The sequence below is a fragment of the Sinohyriopsis cumingii genome, chromosome 15, assembly GCF_028554795.1.
Source record: "Sinohyriopsis cumingii isolate HCF-2022 chromosome 15, ASM2855479v2, whole genome shotgun sequence".
In the NCBI taxonomy this organism is placed as follows: domain Eukaryota; kingdom Metazoa; phylum Mollusca; class Bivalvia; order Unionida; family Unionidae; genus Sinohyriopsis; species Sinohyriopsis cumingii.
The window spans coordinates 70,882,031-70,898,115 of record NC_142975.1 but is presented as its reverse complement, the minus strand read 5'-3'; the positions used below and the strand labels follow the sequence as shown (position 1 = coordinate 70,898,115).

The window sequence follows — 16,085 nt, the reverse complement described above, 5'->3', positions numbered from 1 at the left end:
TCCAGCATCTAATGAACATGGTATCAAATGATATAAATGGCTGTGATGCGTACAACGATGACGTCAGTACATACACATGGAAAGATCACCTAGAAATTATCTGGAAATTTATTATTCGACTGAGTCAGGAAAATTAGGTAAAAGTGATTTTTGTTCAGCTTGTGTTTTATTTTTAGGACATATTGTGGAACAGTGTGAAGTAAAATCTCTAGAAGTTAAGGTTAATGTTATCCCTGAATTCCCAGTCACAAGCAGTAAAATTCAGCTGATGCGACTTCTGGGTTTGCACAATTTTATTCCATAATTGCTGAACCCCTGACAGATTTGTCGATTAAGTAAACCAGGATGTATTGGTGTGACCAATGTGAGGAAAGGCCATATTTAAAAGTGCACCGGTTCTTTCACCTCCAGACTTCAAGCAATCATTTAAAACGTATGTTCTTGCAAGTAATATAGGTGTTGGTGGCGTATTACTTCAAGAAGACACAAATGATGTGTATCATCCAGTGTGTTAATAACTAAACGAACACAAGATAAATTATTCCACTATCAAGATGGAGAGCGGGGTTTTAATTTTGAGTTTGCAACACTGAAGCATTAATTCAGCTCCTTCTCCAGTTATTATTTTCAGTGATCACAAACCATTAATTTGAACAACAAAATGAAAAACAAAATCAGAGATTGTTGGAATAAAGTTTGATGTTGCAGGAATACAACGTTGATATTAGGCACATCAAAAGAAGAGATAATCTGATCGCAGATGCACTTTCGCGTGTGTAGAAGTTCTATATTGCTGCCTTTTGTAAAAAAAAAATTGTATTATTCATGATACATTATCCTTTGTAAATTTAATTGTTATTACATATATGTTTGATTAATACGCAAAAGATTTATTATAAATATATTTACCTTTGTCATAGGAGGTGTTATATATATCTACAATGTGTGCAATTTTTGGAACATAACAGTATCTGTATTTTGTGTAACTTTTGCACATTCCTGTATATGATTGCATATAAACTGTAATTAGGTATTTAGATCCTTAATATTAATATTACTACAAACAAAAACCGTTCATGAGTTGTTTTGGTTGATTTCCATTTGGATAGGTCGATCATGTGGGTTCTTTTGCAACGCAATGTATTGTGTCAGAAGTAACTATCGAGTTCGAAAACATTGCGATCTAGATACCGCATTGGTATATATACGAACGTAGAGGACGTTTTTATTTACTATATTCTTATTTCAACATTAGTCTACAGATGTGCTTAATATGTTTAGATACAATTTGAGATGAAGCATTTGTTTGGATTATTCATTTGAATTACAAAGTACTCATTGGAACAATATTATTCTGGGCTTATTGTGAATTGATTCTGAACAATTCCGTTGTGATACATGAAGACTGTTGACACTTCAGCATATTCGAGCACCTGGAATACATTTGATCACTCGATTCTTTTGGACTTTTGTAAAACAGTTTAGGATTATTTTGTATTTTATTCATAATATTGTAATTTCCTCTTAAACTTTCATTGTATAACTTAGAGAATTAAATTATTCAAGTTTTACAAAACTAGTTGATTTTGCTTCTTTCTGTTACTTAGTTTATGAGTATAGCTCCGTAGCTCTGATTCTGTTCAATACAGTTGCAATAAGAAGCAAAGGCAAAGACAAATCACTTCGAGAGAGAGAGAGAGAGAGAGAAAGAGAAAGAGAGAGAGAGAAAGAGCACTGCTCACCTAAACCTACACATATTAATGTACTATACATCGCTTTTTCTGTCCATTCGTGTACAGCCATCTTCACTTCCATGTCAAAGGAAAAGAAGGAAAGGTGTACGTTCACTATTCATCACTTTTTATATTTATTTTCAATTGTGAGTTTCTTAGTCACATATCTAATTGCTTTTCATCTTCAGGTCGTGTCTACTGTGCGGTTTCAATAGTAATACTTGTCTCTGTTTTCTTGAAGATTGCAAAGGTGCCTGCAAAGCACTTAAGGATCACAAAGGCTCAGATCAGAAGCATAAACAAAATGGAAGAGCGTAAATTAGAGACTGATTTTGATACGAATATAGAGTCAATTGAAGGGGAGAAAATTTTACTAGCCCACCGGAGACTGTGATGCCATTAATCAAATGTTTTAGCATTGTACAACAAGAGAGTCCGAGGCCCGTGGATGTCTTCCAAAAGCTAGTAGCTAGAGGAGTCACAGTCTATGATTTGTATTCTTACAAAATGGCGGAGGAGATCGCCACCTTTTTTACGCCAAAGGTAGATCCCCAATTATCCCAAATGGTAGAAATCTAGAAATCAGGCAAACAAATTAACGGTGTTCCTCCATTAGAGAGAACAGTGCAAAGCATACCAGTGAACGTACCTTTATCATTCCTACCTTTAGAAATTCCAAATGGGCAACTGAGATTTAAACTTGAAAAGTAATACAAAAGAAACTTGCCACCTTCTGAACTACGTTACCATTGCAACAGGGGTTAGGGTAATAGTCATGAGTAACGAACATGCCCCAAATCTTCCAACCTGTTTCTACGTTGCAGGCTTACTCGTTAAGTAATGGCACAGGGGTTATGTTTACCACCGCCCCTCTGCTAAATGTGGATACAAAGGTGATGCACCTAGGAATTGTAAGAATCCATTACAAATGTAGACATGACAAGAATCCTATGCCGTAATGGCAGATAATAGGAAACTAGAAAATGGAGGAATCCATTGAGGCAATCCCGGACCCAGAGATGTAATTAGCAGGCTATAACCCACAAAATAATGATCTACAGAGAGGTCATAAACGGCTTTTTAAAAATCCAAAACCATTAGGGGAATTTTTCAAATAAAATTAAAACTTCTTTCGTGGAACCAAGAAGGAAAAACGGGAAAAAAGAAAAACAACAAGAAGAAACCAAAAAGAGAAGTACCTCACCGGTACTAGTTGAAAATATTTCATCTCCATATTACGTCATGGAATAGCTGAAGTTACAGGACACAAGGGAGATAAAAACTAAAACAGGAATCTAACCCTCAGCGGGTAGGAAAAACCACCGCACCTAACTATGCTCTGGAGGAATTGAGCCTCAGGACGAAGAAGTGTTAATAGAAACATAGAATTTCATCCTTCCTTCGGAGGATGATCCAGATAAAATAACAGAGGTAAGCGTTTATATATCCCTGGAAACAGAGGTTTTGCAGGTGATGCTGGGAAGATACCCATCTACCTTGATCCCCAAACCCTCCAGAGAAGAGCTGGACGAGATGCTAGCTCAACAGAGGTTGTCCCTCCCCCACACAGACAGAAAGAGGACCGTCACTGCCTAGGACGACGAGAGCAGCCCGAAGAAAGATCATGTTAGAACAATGCAGAATTAAAACTCCCAAACAACCGGATAACACAGAACAGTAGTAAAAATGAAGTTAACTAGAACATCAACTTAATAATAGCAATGTCAATAGCAGCATTGAAGGACAAAACCTTTTTGTTTTATCATTGAACATAAATGGATTAAGATAAATAATGTAAACAAACTTGCAAAAGACTGAAATAATACTGCTACAGTAAATACACAGAATATAACAACAGATAATCCCCCAGACTGAGTAGAAACTGGACGACGTGATAATAACAAATAGCAATATAAATTAATGTTGGGTGGGAGCTAGCTATAATCATATAAAGGAACATTAAAAGTAACATGGGATATAATCCCATTAAAAGTTGTAGGAAGATAATTACGTCGTAAAATAAATGGATGGCATATATTAAATGTAATGTTCTGCCCAGATATAGTACGAGAAAAACAGATTTTGTTGTTTTACATTGAACACTTTTAAGATACTAACAAGATTTTACAAGGGAAAGGTTTATAATGGGGAGGGGGCTTCAACTTTATAGATTCAGAGCTAGAAAGAGATCCAGGATATATTAAGGATGACAAAACTTAAAAATTTAATTTATTCAAAATTTTTATTGACGATAATATTAAAATCGGCATATACATAACAATACATAAAGATTAGCCTGAGTTTACACACAAGTATGGAACCGATCATGGAAGCATGTTGTACAAATACTATGTGTCAGAAGCGAGATCAAAATATGTACAATCCTGTCAAATACTACTTGTAAATATATCAGACCATAGTCCAGTCAAAGATAAATGTACAAATGGAACAGAGGATACAATGTGGGTAGATTAGTAGAAATTCAGTAATTCGATATTGGAGGATGAGGAGGAAAATGTAAAAAATGTGTTATGTTGAGAGATTTTATCGATAGGAACAATGAAACTATTGTGGAAGAATTGGAAAACTCAGAGAAATCAGAATAATATGTGAAATATATAGTACAATGAAACAAATGTAGAGAAAAGAAGTAGTGAGGTAATAAATAACAATAAGGCAAATTATGGAGAAAATGCTAGGCCAAAAAAAAACAACAAACAAACAAAAAACAAACAAAAAACAAAAAAAACCCCAACAAAACAAGTACTATAGAGCAAGTTGTAACATTAAGGATTAATGATGGGAACAATTCAACTCAGGCCATTTATGATCAAAGACTTGACAAAAGCTGACTTCACATTGAAATAGGGAAATAGCGATGAACATAATGGCATAAATCCATGTTGCAAATTTGGTACAAAAAATGGAAAAGTAAACAATACCTTTTATATGGGGAGTGAATATGCATTACCTTTCTAGAAACATTTGTCCCAAATAAAAGAAGAGCATTTAGGGCGGGGGATAACCCACATGATATGCAAGATTCCTTTGACATGTGTACTTTGCAAAGTCGGAGGGTTGTCAGGTTAGTTAGATTTTCCAGGTAAAGATCACAGTCATGTAGTGTGATGAGTGCCAGATCTAGTATCTCCAGGTGAGTGCTGTTCTTGAAACTGATATTAGGCATGTATGCCTAATGTAGTCACTGCACAGTATGCAGCCAGTGAAATACCAATATTTGGCTTGGAAGAAGAGCTAGCTACTTATAGCAGTAGTCAAGTTGGTTCAAGGCAAGTAAAATATCTCAAAAACTGATTGGATGACACCTATTTGGAATACCATCAAACTATTAAGTACATAATTTTTTCAAAATTATCACCCAAGAAAAAGGCTTGTTTTGCATTGTGAGCACCACGTGTTCTCAAAGATGGCCTTCGGACATGAAAAATAAATGCATAAATTTGGTGTTGGTGTTATCAACTTTTTATTCTATGAATTTCCATTGACTTGTCAGATCAAGTGAACGATATTCTTATGTGTTGCTTTATTATACGTATCCAAATGTATGGACCTTTTGACCACACTCATGTATTTTAATTTTTGTGTGGAATTTTTATATCAGGCAGGTGTATATATGCAACAATAAATTTATGCATAAAAAACTGTCCACTGCACCAAAAAGTTGGGGGAAGAGGTCTGATGAGCGTTCTGTGACTATGCTGATACAAAACATAAGGAGTAAGTGATTAAAAATTCTTTGTCGTAGTCCAAAAGAGGGCATTTTCTGAAAGAATAATATAAATGAATAACATTTGAGGATGCGCAAAGAAAGAAGACGATGACATTCGTTGAGAAGCATAACAGCGGCACGTGAGGGGATCTACAATGGATTTACAGGGGAGAAGAAGAAAAAAAGGAATAATTGCAAGGAAGGATTGAGAAAGCACAAAGTGAAAGCAAGGATTAAATAATCAAAACGTCTCACAACTGTGTAGAACTTATGAGCAAGGATGGGACAGTCACTGACCTGATGATATAAAGCATAGGTTAGTCTGGTGTGAGTACTAAAAAAAATTGGCATGGCAACTTTGCCCCGGATGTACACTGGCAGCCTTCTCATGGGTTTAATTATTTAAACAAGTGGTACTATATCAAGGCAGAGATACAATTTCAGCATATAACCCAACCGATTGATACAGCGCAAGAGAGCTGACTTAGTTCTGACTGACAAGAAAAGGGACTTGGCCTACATCAAGACTTGCCAGTAGCCAGGGACTCTCACGTCGCAGCTAAGCTAAAAGAATGGTGAACAATTTGCTCACATAATATACATCTCTCCCGCACCAAACCTTTGCCCAAAGATGGAAACAAGTCTATAATACCACCCCCCGGCTTTTTAGATTCGGATAAAACTTAGAATATCATGATTTTAGAAGTGGTCTATAATGAGTGAAATCCAAGTATATTAATGAGGTGATCTTGCACCTGATTGGCTGTGTCTCTTGCTACCCTGGAGCCATATTTCTCTTCTGATTTTGATCAATGCTGGAGTATCAGCTTATATCGGCAACATGTAGGAGGAGTTGAATAACGAATGAGATCAGGACCTTTTAATGATGAGGTCTTGCATCTGATTAGCTGAACTTGTTACAATTTCGAGGGCCATATTTCTAATTAGATTTTGATCAATCTTGGAATAACTATAATGTTATTAGTAATACCGAGGTGATACTGCATCTGATTCGCTGAGCTACGGACTTTTCTTTAGTGAGTATATTTCTCAACCGATTTTGAACTTGGCAAATAGGTTTATATTGTCAACATCGTGGATGAATTTTGATAGCTAACTAGAACTGTGCATAAAAAATTTCATGAATTTATTTTTTCGATGAACTTTTTCAGTCTGTCGCAAAATAGGTAAATATAAAGGTTAAACAATAATTTACATAGGGTCATCTTTTTACAATAATACAGAAACATGCACAGTGAAGTGGTTAATTGTTAAGTTGTTTAATATAGGCGAGCAATATCAGGCCAGCTTGTTAATTTTATTCACTGTTTAGTCTGTCTTAAATTCTTCTCTACTGAGCTATTACCTGCCTTTGACATCCACTATTTTAAATTCCCCCATATAACCTTATTGCACAAAACCCACACTTCTCCCGTCAGTTAAGCTACATAACTTGAAATGCCGCTGTCGTATTCCATAAGCTGGCTTCCTGAATCAGTATTAACTGGATTAATGAATTTTTAACACAAATATTTCTACGGAAATGAAATGATATCACGAGTAACATCATATTACATCGTTTTGTTTCTTTTGTATATAATGAAACTGGACAATAAAAGTAGTGAGAGTCACAACCAAGCTCGTCTGTAGATAATATTGTCTGTCTGATATGTTTTCAAAAGAAACGTACGACTAGTGTGATACGGTCCAAAAATTGATGAAAAACTTAGGGATTGACATATCATTCCCGAAGGCAAGTTTCCATTTCATAAATATTTAGTCAAAACTTCGAGGTCAGGGCCGCATCAAGTCAAGTGGTGAGGGGTGGGTGGGTTCAAAATTTCAAAAGGGCCCTGATTTTCATCGAAAAGGCTCCAAAAGTAAAGAATGTGTTTATTTACTCAAATGGTGCATAATGCCCAATAAATGTGCGCAGGAATAAAACGATTGTCACATTTCAAGTGACAAGTGACTGACGTTTGTTTGTGTACGATTCTTGGCGGGTTTTTTTTTAGCCTTAGGGATGTTACGGAAACCCCCGAACCCTTCTCAAGATCTAACCCTGGAGGTATAAATGTTACTCTAGACATAAAAATCTGACTCTAAATGTACCCATCCATTGGTCAGAATACATTTTTTAAAAAAAAGATTTAGAGTCGAGTAAAGTTTTATGGAAGAGTGGCCAAATGTATGGCATTTATGTATGGAAAATAGTTCACTATTGAAGTGATTCTCAATGAATTAAATCAACTTCTGATACGTTTAGATAACGATTGCCTGCCTACCACCCAAGTTATGCCAGGAAAAGCAAACTGTAAACATTTGAAAATGTGAGAAAAGTATACGAATGTGACCTACTTTTTCGTCGGGTAGTTCAAATGAATGGAAATAAAACTTTGCTAAGGTTTACTAAGGAGGTAATGTTATGAAAACAAACAGTGGATTAACCTGACTGCGAATGACGCGGAGGCTAATGGCCATATATTGTACTTAGTACAGTAAAGATTGAAGTTGCTTTTTCTGATATTGTTTAAATTGCTTCATGTTTTGCTTGTCACCTAACAATATGTGTATCCGTGCAATTCTGTCCGACGTAAAGTCATTTAGAAATAATGACACGTTTATATACGCTTTCATTGGAACCGTTGTATTAAGCCCCCTTATTCATTAACTCCAAACCGTACCAAATAAGTTCTATCTGCATTAGAATAAAAAGGATTAGCTAGACAGTCAAACTAAGCTTACTTCAAATACGAGTTGACACGGTTTACTTTGGAATCCTCATATAAGCAGCTATTCAAGCAAAGAGATCTGCGCGGGGCTTGATTAAAAGAATTATAGAATACGAGACAGTACAACACCATCAATGTTAACAAACCGTCTTTGAGAGAAAATCATAATCGTGTGAAATAACATACAACTCTCCTAAACACAGAAGTTAGTTTAACTTTGATATAGCATTTGATTGATATTAAAGAAAGTGGAAACTGCAAAATATTTCATGCAAGTATCAGTCATAGCGTTGGAGATATGATTTAGAAATTTCGATTAGTTTAGTATTAACACTAGCATAAACATGGTGCTGTACGAAGTAAAGGATTTGAAAAAGAATATCTTGAACAGTACATTATACGCCCTCTCCGTGTATAATAGACCTCTGTGTAGGTGCTAGTAGGGCATGGCTAATGGAAGTGAACAAAACTTAATGTGCAGAAACCACTATTTTATAAATAGATTTAACCTAACCATGATCTCTGGCCTTTAGACCCAGGAATCTATAGGTTTCGTTAATACTCTTAAAGCAAGCCATGTACACAGTTTGGTCAAGGAACTATACAGGAGAAGTTATTCTGCAAACACATTTTTCTTTGAGCCACAGTGACCTTGACCTTTTGAACCACAAATAGTTGTTTTTTTTTTAAATTTAAAAGTTCAATCAATTAACAAACTATTACTTTAGATGTGTACATATAAAAAAACTGCTTGGTAATTTACACTTCCAGGACTTCAGAGGTAACTTGAAAAAAGTGCCGATAGCTTGTTTTTTTACTTTTTATATATTTTGTAATTCATTCATTGCCAAGAATCTTATAGTATCTAGTCTAACAAAATTCGATGCCACTATTTTAACAACTGCTAAAGTTAGTGTATTTTAAAATACATCAGGCCGATTTTTCGAGCATATGAGAGTAGTCATCTGGTTAGTTGTGTGTTTAGATCACGTACAATTTTCACAAGAAAAACATTCAATGAAATTTCAGCCACAGGACATAAGAGTAACAAAGAGGTATGCCAACATTCTCTCCAATGTGCATATTGCATATGCAAACAACTTTACCTTACACCTGTCACTCTCTTAGAAGTACATACTATCTGTAGATTCGCACCATAAAAACCACGTATGTATTATTGTTGCAAGATTTAATTTTGGTGGAATAGCTGAAACTATTAAGTTTCAAGCATCAAAACAGTCCTTTTTAAAAATAATTTGAATTTTTATCCCCAAATAACAGCATTCATTAGTAGCAAATTCCACACAAGCCCCCCCCCCTCCGAAAAGTGAGCTATTTTAAATATGCACAGTACATTTTCTCAACGTAGCAACCAATGTTATGCTGAAAGGCACATGAAACATATCACAATTATTCTTGAGATGTCACTAATAAATTTTACAGTTTAAGCAGCGACAGAACAGATCAGGTTCACGGAATTGAAAGGTCAAAGAATAATACGTTTGCTTATTCTTCTAACTCTAGCATATGGAAAAACCGAATCTGTTCTGTCATCATTGTTTTCCCCGTTAATTTCATTACAAATGACTGAAAAGAAACTTTTCACTTAATTATTCTTTCACTTAATGTAACAGTGTTAAATTTAAGTTGACTTCACTCCTGTGTTATAAGACTTTTTAATTTTGCTATAATTAATATCATTGCACACAAAATATTACCACAAGGCATATTAGGTAAACAAGAGCAAGCTAAGCGTAATTAGCTTATTTCCATGGATAACATTAATGTTAATGTACTGTTGTGTTGAAAACATCATACCTGATGGTATGACAATAAGAAAACTATTTGCACAAATTTTCATATTTGTTTTAATGTGGCACTCTACAGTGTCGTATTTCGCATACGGTTAGATTTTTAAAGAAAAATAATTTCCTCGATTTTCCTCACTGATAATAATTGCTATCAAAATGCATTGTGTATCTTAGGTATTGTTAAAATAAATTTTGATTCCCTTGTTTTGGTGTATGATTGACGGGTGTATGTTATGCTTCAGATGTTTAGCTATGATAAAACCCTGCTAGCTCCGATTGATCATTTTCACTTCCTGGACTTTAGAGGCAAATTGTAAAAAAAGACCGATAACGTTTTTACTTTATATATACATCTTTTTTACAATTTATTCATCTAACTATCAGAGCTGGTATTGTCTAGTCTGGCAAAATTCGTTTTTCTAAATTAAAAAACTGCTGAACATAGTGTATTTTAGACTAATTCAGGTTTATTTTTCGAGCACATCGAAGCAGCCATTTTGGTAATGTGTGCGGTTAGATCCTATACACTTTACACAAGCAAAATATCCAAAGAAACTGCAGCCACAGTAAATGAAAGTAACATAGAGGTATGCCAACATGCCCTCAAATGTGTTGCAAATACAAACAACTTCACCTTACAACTGTAGTTATCAGAAGTACATACTATCTGTAGCGCGCCCCTTAACGCCTGGAATAGGAAGTAGCACCAGTCGTCAGACATTGCATGGACGTAGAAGAGTTTTTGACTAGAGGTGCGAACCAATATTGTACACAATGTGCGAGTTATTCCCTTGTAATCTCATCCAGCAAATTGGAGTGGTCATTAGAAACAATTAAAAGTTGTTTAGTTTTTCACGTGGTTTCTATTATCCTTTTATTATGATGAAATATTCAATATATAGACTAAATTTACTCGGTGTACTTAAAAAATCAAACTGACCCAAGATGACTACTCTGATCATTATTATTTAAAGTTAATTTTTAAAAACTTCTTTTGGTTTACATTATTTAAAACAGAAACTGTGTTCATACCTCACTGATGCCACCGCTAGTATGATGCAAGTAAAGGGAAAGATTCTAAGTCAAACAGGGACGATAATGCCAGAAAAGTTTGCATAACAAATATCCTACGACTTGTTTATATAATGTTTCGTACCAAATGTGGTTTCAATTTATGAAGTTCTACCAACGATAATGAGTAGATATTAAGTGAAAGGTTCTAAGCGAAACCCTCTTTTCTATGGCCCGCATTGACTTTGACTTTTTGATGTCCAAATAAATAGATTTCTTACATATCTTAAGTGTACGCCCTCAACACAATTAGGCTAAGGGTCGTGGTCTAGAGCCACAGCTTTTTTTAAAAATCCATTCTTTCAGTCATAGTGACATTGTCCTTTTACTTCACAATCAAGAGGCTTCTTTCCTGCAAATCACACATAATCTGTGATGCAGGTACATGATCAACAAATGAAATTCTTTACCCCATGTACAAGCCATCCACTAACTTTATTAATATTAGATGGTTGACAACTCTGGCTATTGTCCAGAAACCATATTGACAACGTATGTAAAAATCCACTGCCCATTAGAGATACATTACTTTCATAAAACAGCACATATGACATGCACACCTGAAAAAGTTGTGGCAATTTCATGAGGATTGAACGAAAATTCTGATTTATAAAGTTTTGTTGTTTCCCAACGTAGTAGAACCGGTTTTACTTTTTTTAAAAAGTCTAGCTTTTTGTCAAACTTGTTATCGATGACCTTTAGGATGGGAAAAAATTATGATGATACATTTGAACAATCTAAAAGTATATTCAACGATCTCACATTTAAGTCATAAACTTCGAAAAGTCAAGACTAAGAAAGTACTAGCAGCTACTATCTAGAAAGATATCCTAAACGATACAGTATTTAGTTGCGTAGCAATTGTTATTAATTGAAGTTACATGGACAGTGTATCATTTGTACATGCATACAATCATCAACTCGGAATCTGCTTACTAAATGTAAATTATTTATGTCAGCCGTAAGTATCTTTTGAAGTGTGTGAAACGTTCTTGTCAATCCAAGATGTCAACAATCTTTGTTCCTGGTGTGAGCCGTGTTCTGAGTCGTTGGGAGTTTGTTTGCGCACAGCCAAACAACCCTTTGAAAAATAATCATAATTAATTATGAAATGGCTAGATAAACTGACTAAAGCAGTGCATTTATATTCTTTGTGGTGCTATTTCTCGACGCCTTAAAATGTGTATATAGACGAAACGGTTCTTTGGCATGACTGGTGCACACTAAATTTATTTATCAGACGACAGTAACACCTCGAGCTACGTGAAATCGCCTGTTTAGAGTTGGTGCTGGTTTCTTAACATACAACTGCAAATGTGGCAAGATGGCGGATCGGTGCTACAAACGAATGTAGTTTGCATGTTGTCACTAAGTAATTGTTTTATAAATATTTTAATAAATTTCTTTGTACTGCAATAACATATAAGAACGAGAAAAAATGACGAAGTGAGATAAGATTTAGAAATATTTTAACATTTATGAGAATGAAGGTACATTTATTTATCAATAAAGTGGTGTTCGTTCATTAAAAAGAGCCACGTCCATGTGTTAAAATCTGGCTCATATGCCTATTATTTGTAATAGAATTGCGGTACAATGCTCAAATGTCCTTTTGTGCTTGAACAGTCTTTTATTTAAATGTGCCAAATTTAGAAGAAGCGAATTTGTAAGACCAACAGAAACAGGACAAAATCGTTTTTTTTCCTTTCTAAACTTATGTATACCCAGGTTAAAGAATGCACGACTTCTCAACCAATATGTTATCAATGAAAATGAATGCACTTTATTATCGCAGGAAATGATGGCAGATTGTTTATCTGAAACATGTGCATTGCATGTGCATTGTTTTCCTGGAGGACGAGGCCAAAACTCTTGAAAACAATGATATCATGAATATATTGTTTTCAATACTAGACAACAGTGTGTATTCCGAAAGTAGACAAATGGACTTGTAACGGTGTAATGGTGGTACGGGAGCATTAGAAAAACAGCTTGCAACATCTGAATATCTTGAGAAGTGGGTGATTTTATCTTACCAATTTAGCATGTCGATGATCGTTGATACGCGACGAAATGCATTCTCTGCAAAGACAGATGCACATGTAAACCGTGTTTAGTTTAACATTTCTATCTTAGAGGACCTTTAGAATAATGAAGCTGAAAGGGAAGATTAAGTGTTAAATTTGATATGTGACCTTGACCCATGAAATACTCACGCTTAGTTACAAATCCGCATTTTCCAGCTAAAGGAGTGCGTATTTTAGTGAAAAATGGAAAAAGTTCTTGATAAAAAAAGAACCACCCCCAAGACAGAACCTCAAATGTAATACATACACGTATCACTAGGATTAGAAATTCCAGTGCTGCCAGATATCACTCGTTTCCTTTTGATATGCAAATTTGATTCCCAGTGGCAGCTTAAAAGGTAAGATCAAATGCACACCTGGGTTGAATCTGTTCACATGCTAGAAACTTAGCTATGTATACCTAGATGACACATTGACATGGCATTAAAAACTGACGAAAGCTGATTATTCTGGTCATAATTTAACGTTACATATTAAAAACTTATTTTGGTTTTCATTATTTAAAACAAAAAATTCTATTAAAAGGACAAAGTTTTAAATACAACATTAATCCATAAAATGTTGCCAGAAAACAGTGAAAATGGAACATGTCCTCTTTCTTCTTAAAACCTCATAAGTCATCCAAAAGTTATAGAGCGAGAACGAAATCTTAGACGCACTTGACGTGAATATAGTGCGTGTCGATGTGACCATGTAGGCGCATTTACTCATCTTAAATTAAATATTAATTGTTAATCTCAAATGTAATACTAATATAATTTAAACAGAATCTACTAAGGTACTAAGCTGGGTAAAGAACAGAGGACGTCGATTCTAATCGTCACATTATAGGGTAGTACGAATTTTGTTTTCAACATGCGTTGCATTCATTGTGACACCACAGCGCGTGACATTTAATCTGTTTTTTTTTTAATATTCCAACACACCTTTAAGTTGAACTTGTGCAAAAATGTCCATGTACTTCAACATCGAATTTTGCCTTATGCATTTATCGGGGGCGTGTAAATAATGACCTTCCAAAGGAATATATATGTAGTAGGATCCCCAAAAAATAAAGTGAATAATCGCCATTTAAAGGTATGTGTAATCAAATTCGAAACAAAATATCCGGAAATTGTCAGTACTGGACGCATACAAGACCTGTATGACTTTTCCTATAATAGACGTGGGTAAAACTATATGCCAAGAGGAATATTTATCTTAAAGAGGATGGACATGTCGGGATGATACAAATCATTTACAACTTTTGTACAATGAAATTTCACTTGACTTTAAGTGAATTGCCTTAAAAAAAATAATACGAAATTGTACAGTGTACTCAATTATATATTGTGAACACCTTCCATTCTTGTACAGCTTTTTTGAGAATCCCAATTTAAGCACATGCATTCAGTCTATATTAGGTTTTAATGGGCATAAACGAGAATTCTTACCCTTAGCAGAAAATAATTTCGTCGCCGCAGAAACGTGGACATGATACGTAATTAAGCATGTCGGCTTACTTTAATATATATTTATCAAATATTTAGCTTTTAATATATGACATCCGACTCGTGTCCTCTGTATATGGTATATATGATTTTTTAGATGCTTTCTATGGAAAATAAATAGTGAGCATTGATGGAAAGAAAAAGGTTACATACCATTATCAACCGTAACAGTTAAAGTTTCTGGTAAGGAATGCTTGTAGAGAAGGAGGGGAATAACGATCACCCTTGTCTATATCGTCAGGTTTCTTAAGTTCAACGGGTTCCTTAACTTACGAACTGCAAATATTGTTTGGTCATTATAGTATGCTGTTGGTGCTGATATAGGCCTATTGTTCCCTGCATTTGTATTAAAAAATGCCCCTTTTGCGAGCTTCGATATATCGACGCAAGTTTATTATATTCCGGCTCATTCTAAAAGGCCACCCCACTCCCATCCCCGACATATGAGGCGCAGAATTATATAGCTAACATTTAACTTACCATGTGTATTCTTCATATTCCGGGATTATAGCTATAATTGCAGTCACTCCACATCTTATCAACGTCTGTTCCTCTTGCTCGTGGCCGATGCGTGTACTTTGTACCTTACAAGTATATGCAGGCATTCTCACGTGATCGAATCGATAAGAAAATTTCCACTAATGTAATGAAGAAAACTATGCAATGCACAATTATGCCACTAGTATTGGAGACTATTCACCGCATATCCTCAATATGACTAAAGTCTTGTTTATGTCACTAAGCCAGAGACATATATAACACGTTCTCAAGCTAAGACAATGTGAAGAGTATAACCAGACACGAGTACATGACGAAGGTAAAGATAATGCTGGGAGAAGAAACTAAATGAATCTAATCGAGTCGAAAACTATTGATATCTAGACGGTCTCCTTCATTACGTACACATTGTCCATTCAACCTGAAAATTTTTGAAATATGGATGGAGAAATTAAATGTGCATGTATTGTGTACTACATCCAGCAGACCGTATCTTTCCAGGAAGTTAGGGGAAGAGGTATGATTAGTGTTTAAGACTGTGATGAGGCAGAAAATAGGAGAATAGTAAGACAAATTATCACCATCATTCCATGATAAGGACCTTTTAAATGAAAATAAAAGAGAGAATGAAAATTTGCAGATGGATCGCAAACAGTTCATCAGAACGGAGACAAAGGCATAGATAAACAGTTTGATAAAAAAAGTATAACAACTGGCCTGTGGTGACCCGATCCGACTTAAGACCCTTAGACACTCCAAGACTAACATGTATACAATTAAAAAAATATTTAACAAAAATCCAAACAGAAACGCATCAGTGATCAGTTTTAAGAGACGAAATTAGTAAAATTTTGCATTGTATAATTATCGAGTAATATCGTTAGATTTTTTTCCACCTTGTTGGTAATGGATAAGAGAAAGAAATATTCCGCT

The 16,085-nt window shown here is 34.9% G+C and overlaps 1 protein-coding gene across 1 annotated transcript in view; it reads right to left on the bottom strand.

The window, feature by feature from the left end:
* LOC149782042 (uncharacterized) overlaps positions 1-15,472 on the bottom strand; it is a 76,512-nt gene extending 61,040 nt beyond the window's left edge. The window contains exon 1 of the mRNA XM_089933450.1: positions 15,135-15,472. Coding sequence (XP_089789576.1) covers positions 15,135-15,259 — 125 coding nt within the window. The 5' untranslated portion in view covers positions 15,260-15,472. The remainder of the gene's footprint in view (positions 1-15,134) is intronic.
* Positions 15,473-16,085: the final 613 nt, after the last annotated feature.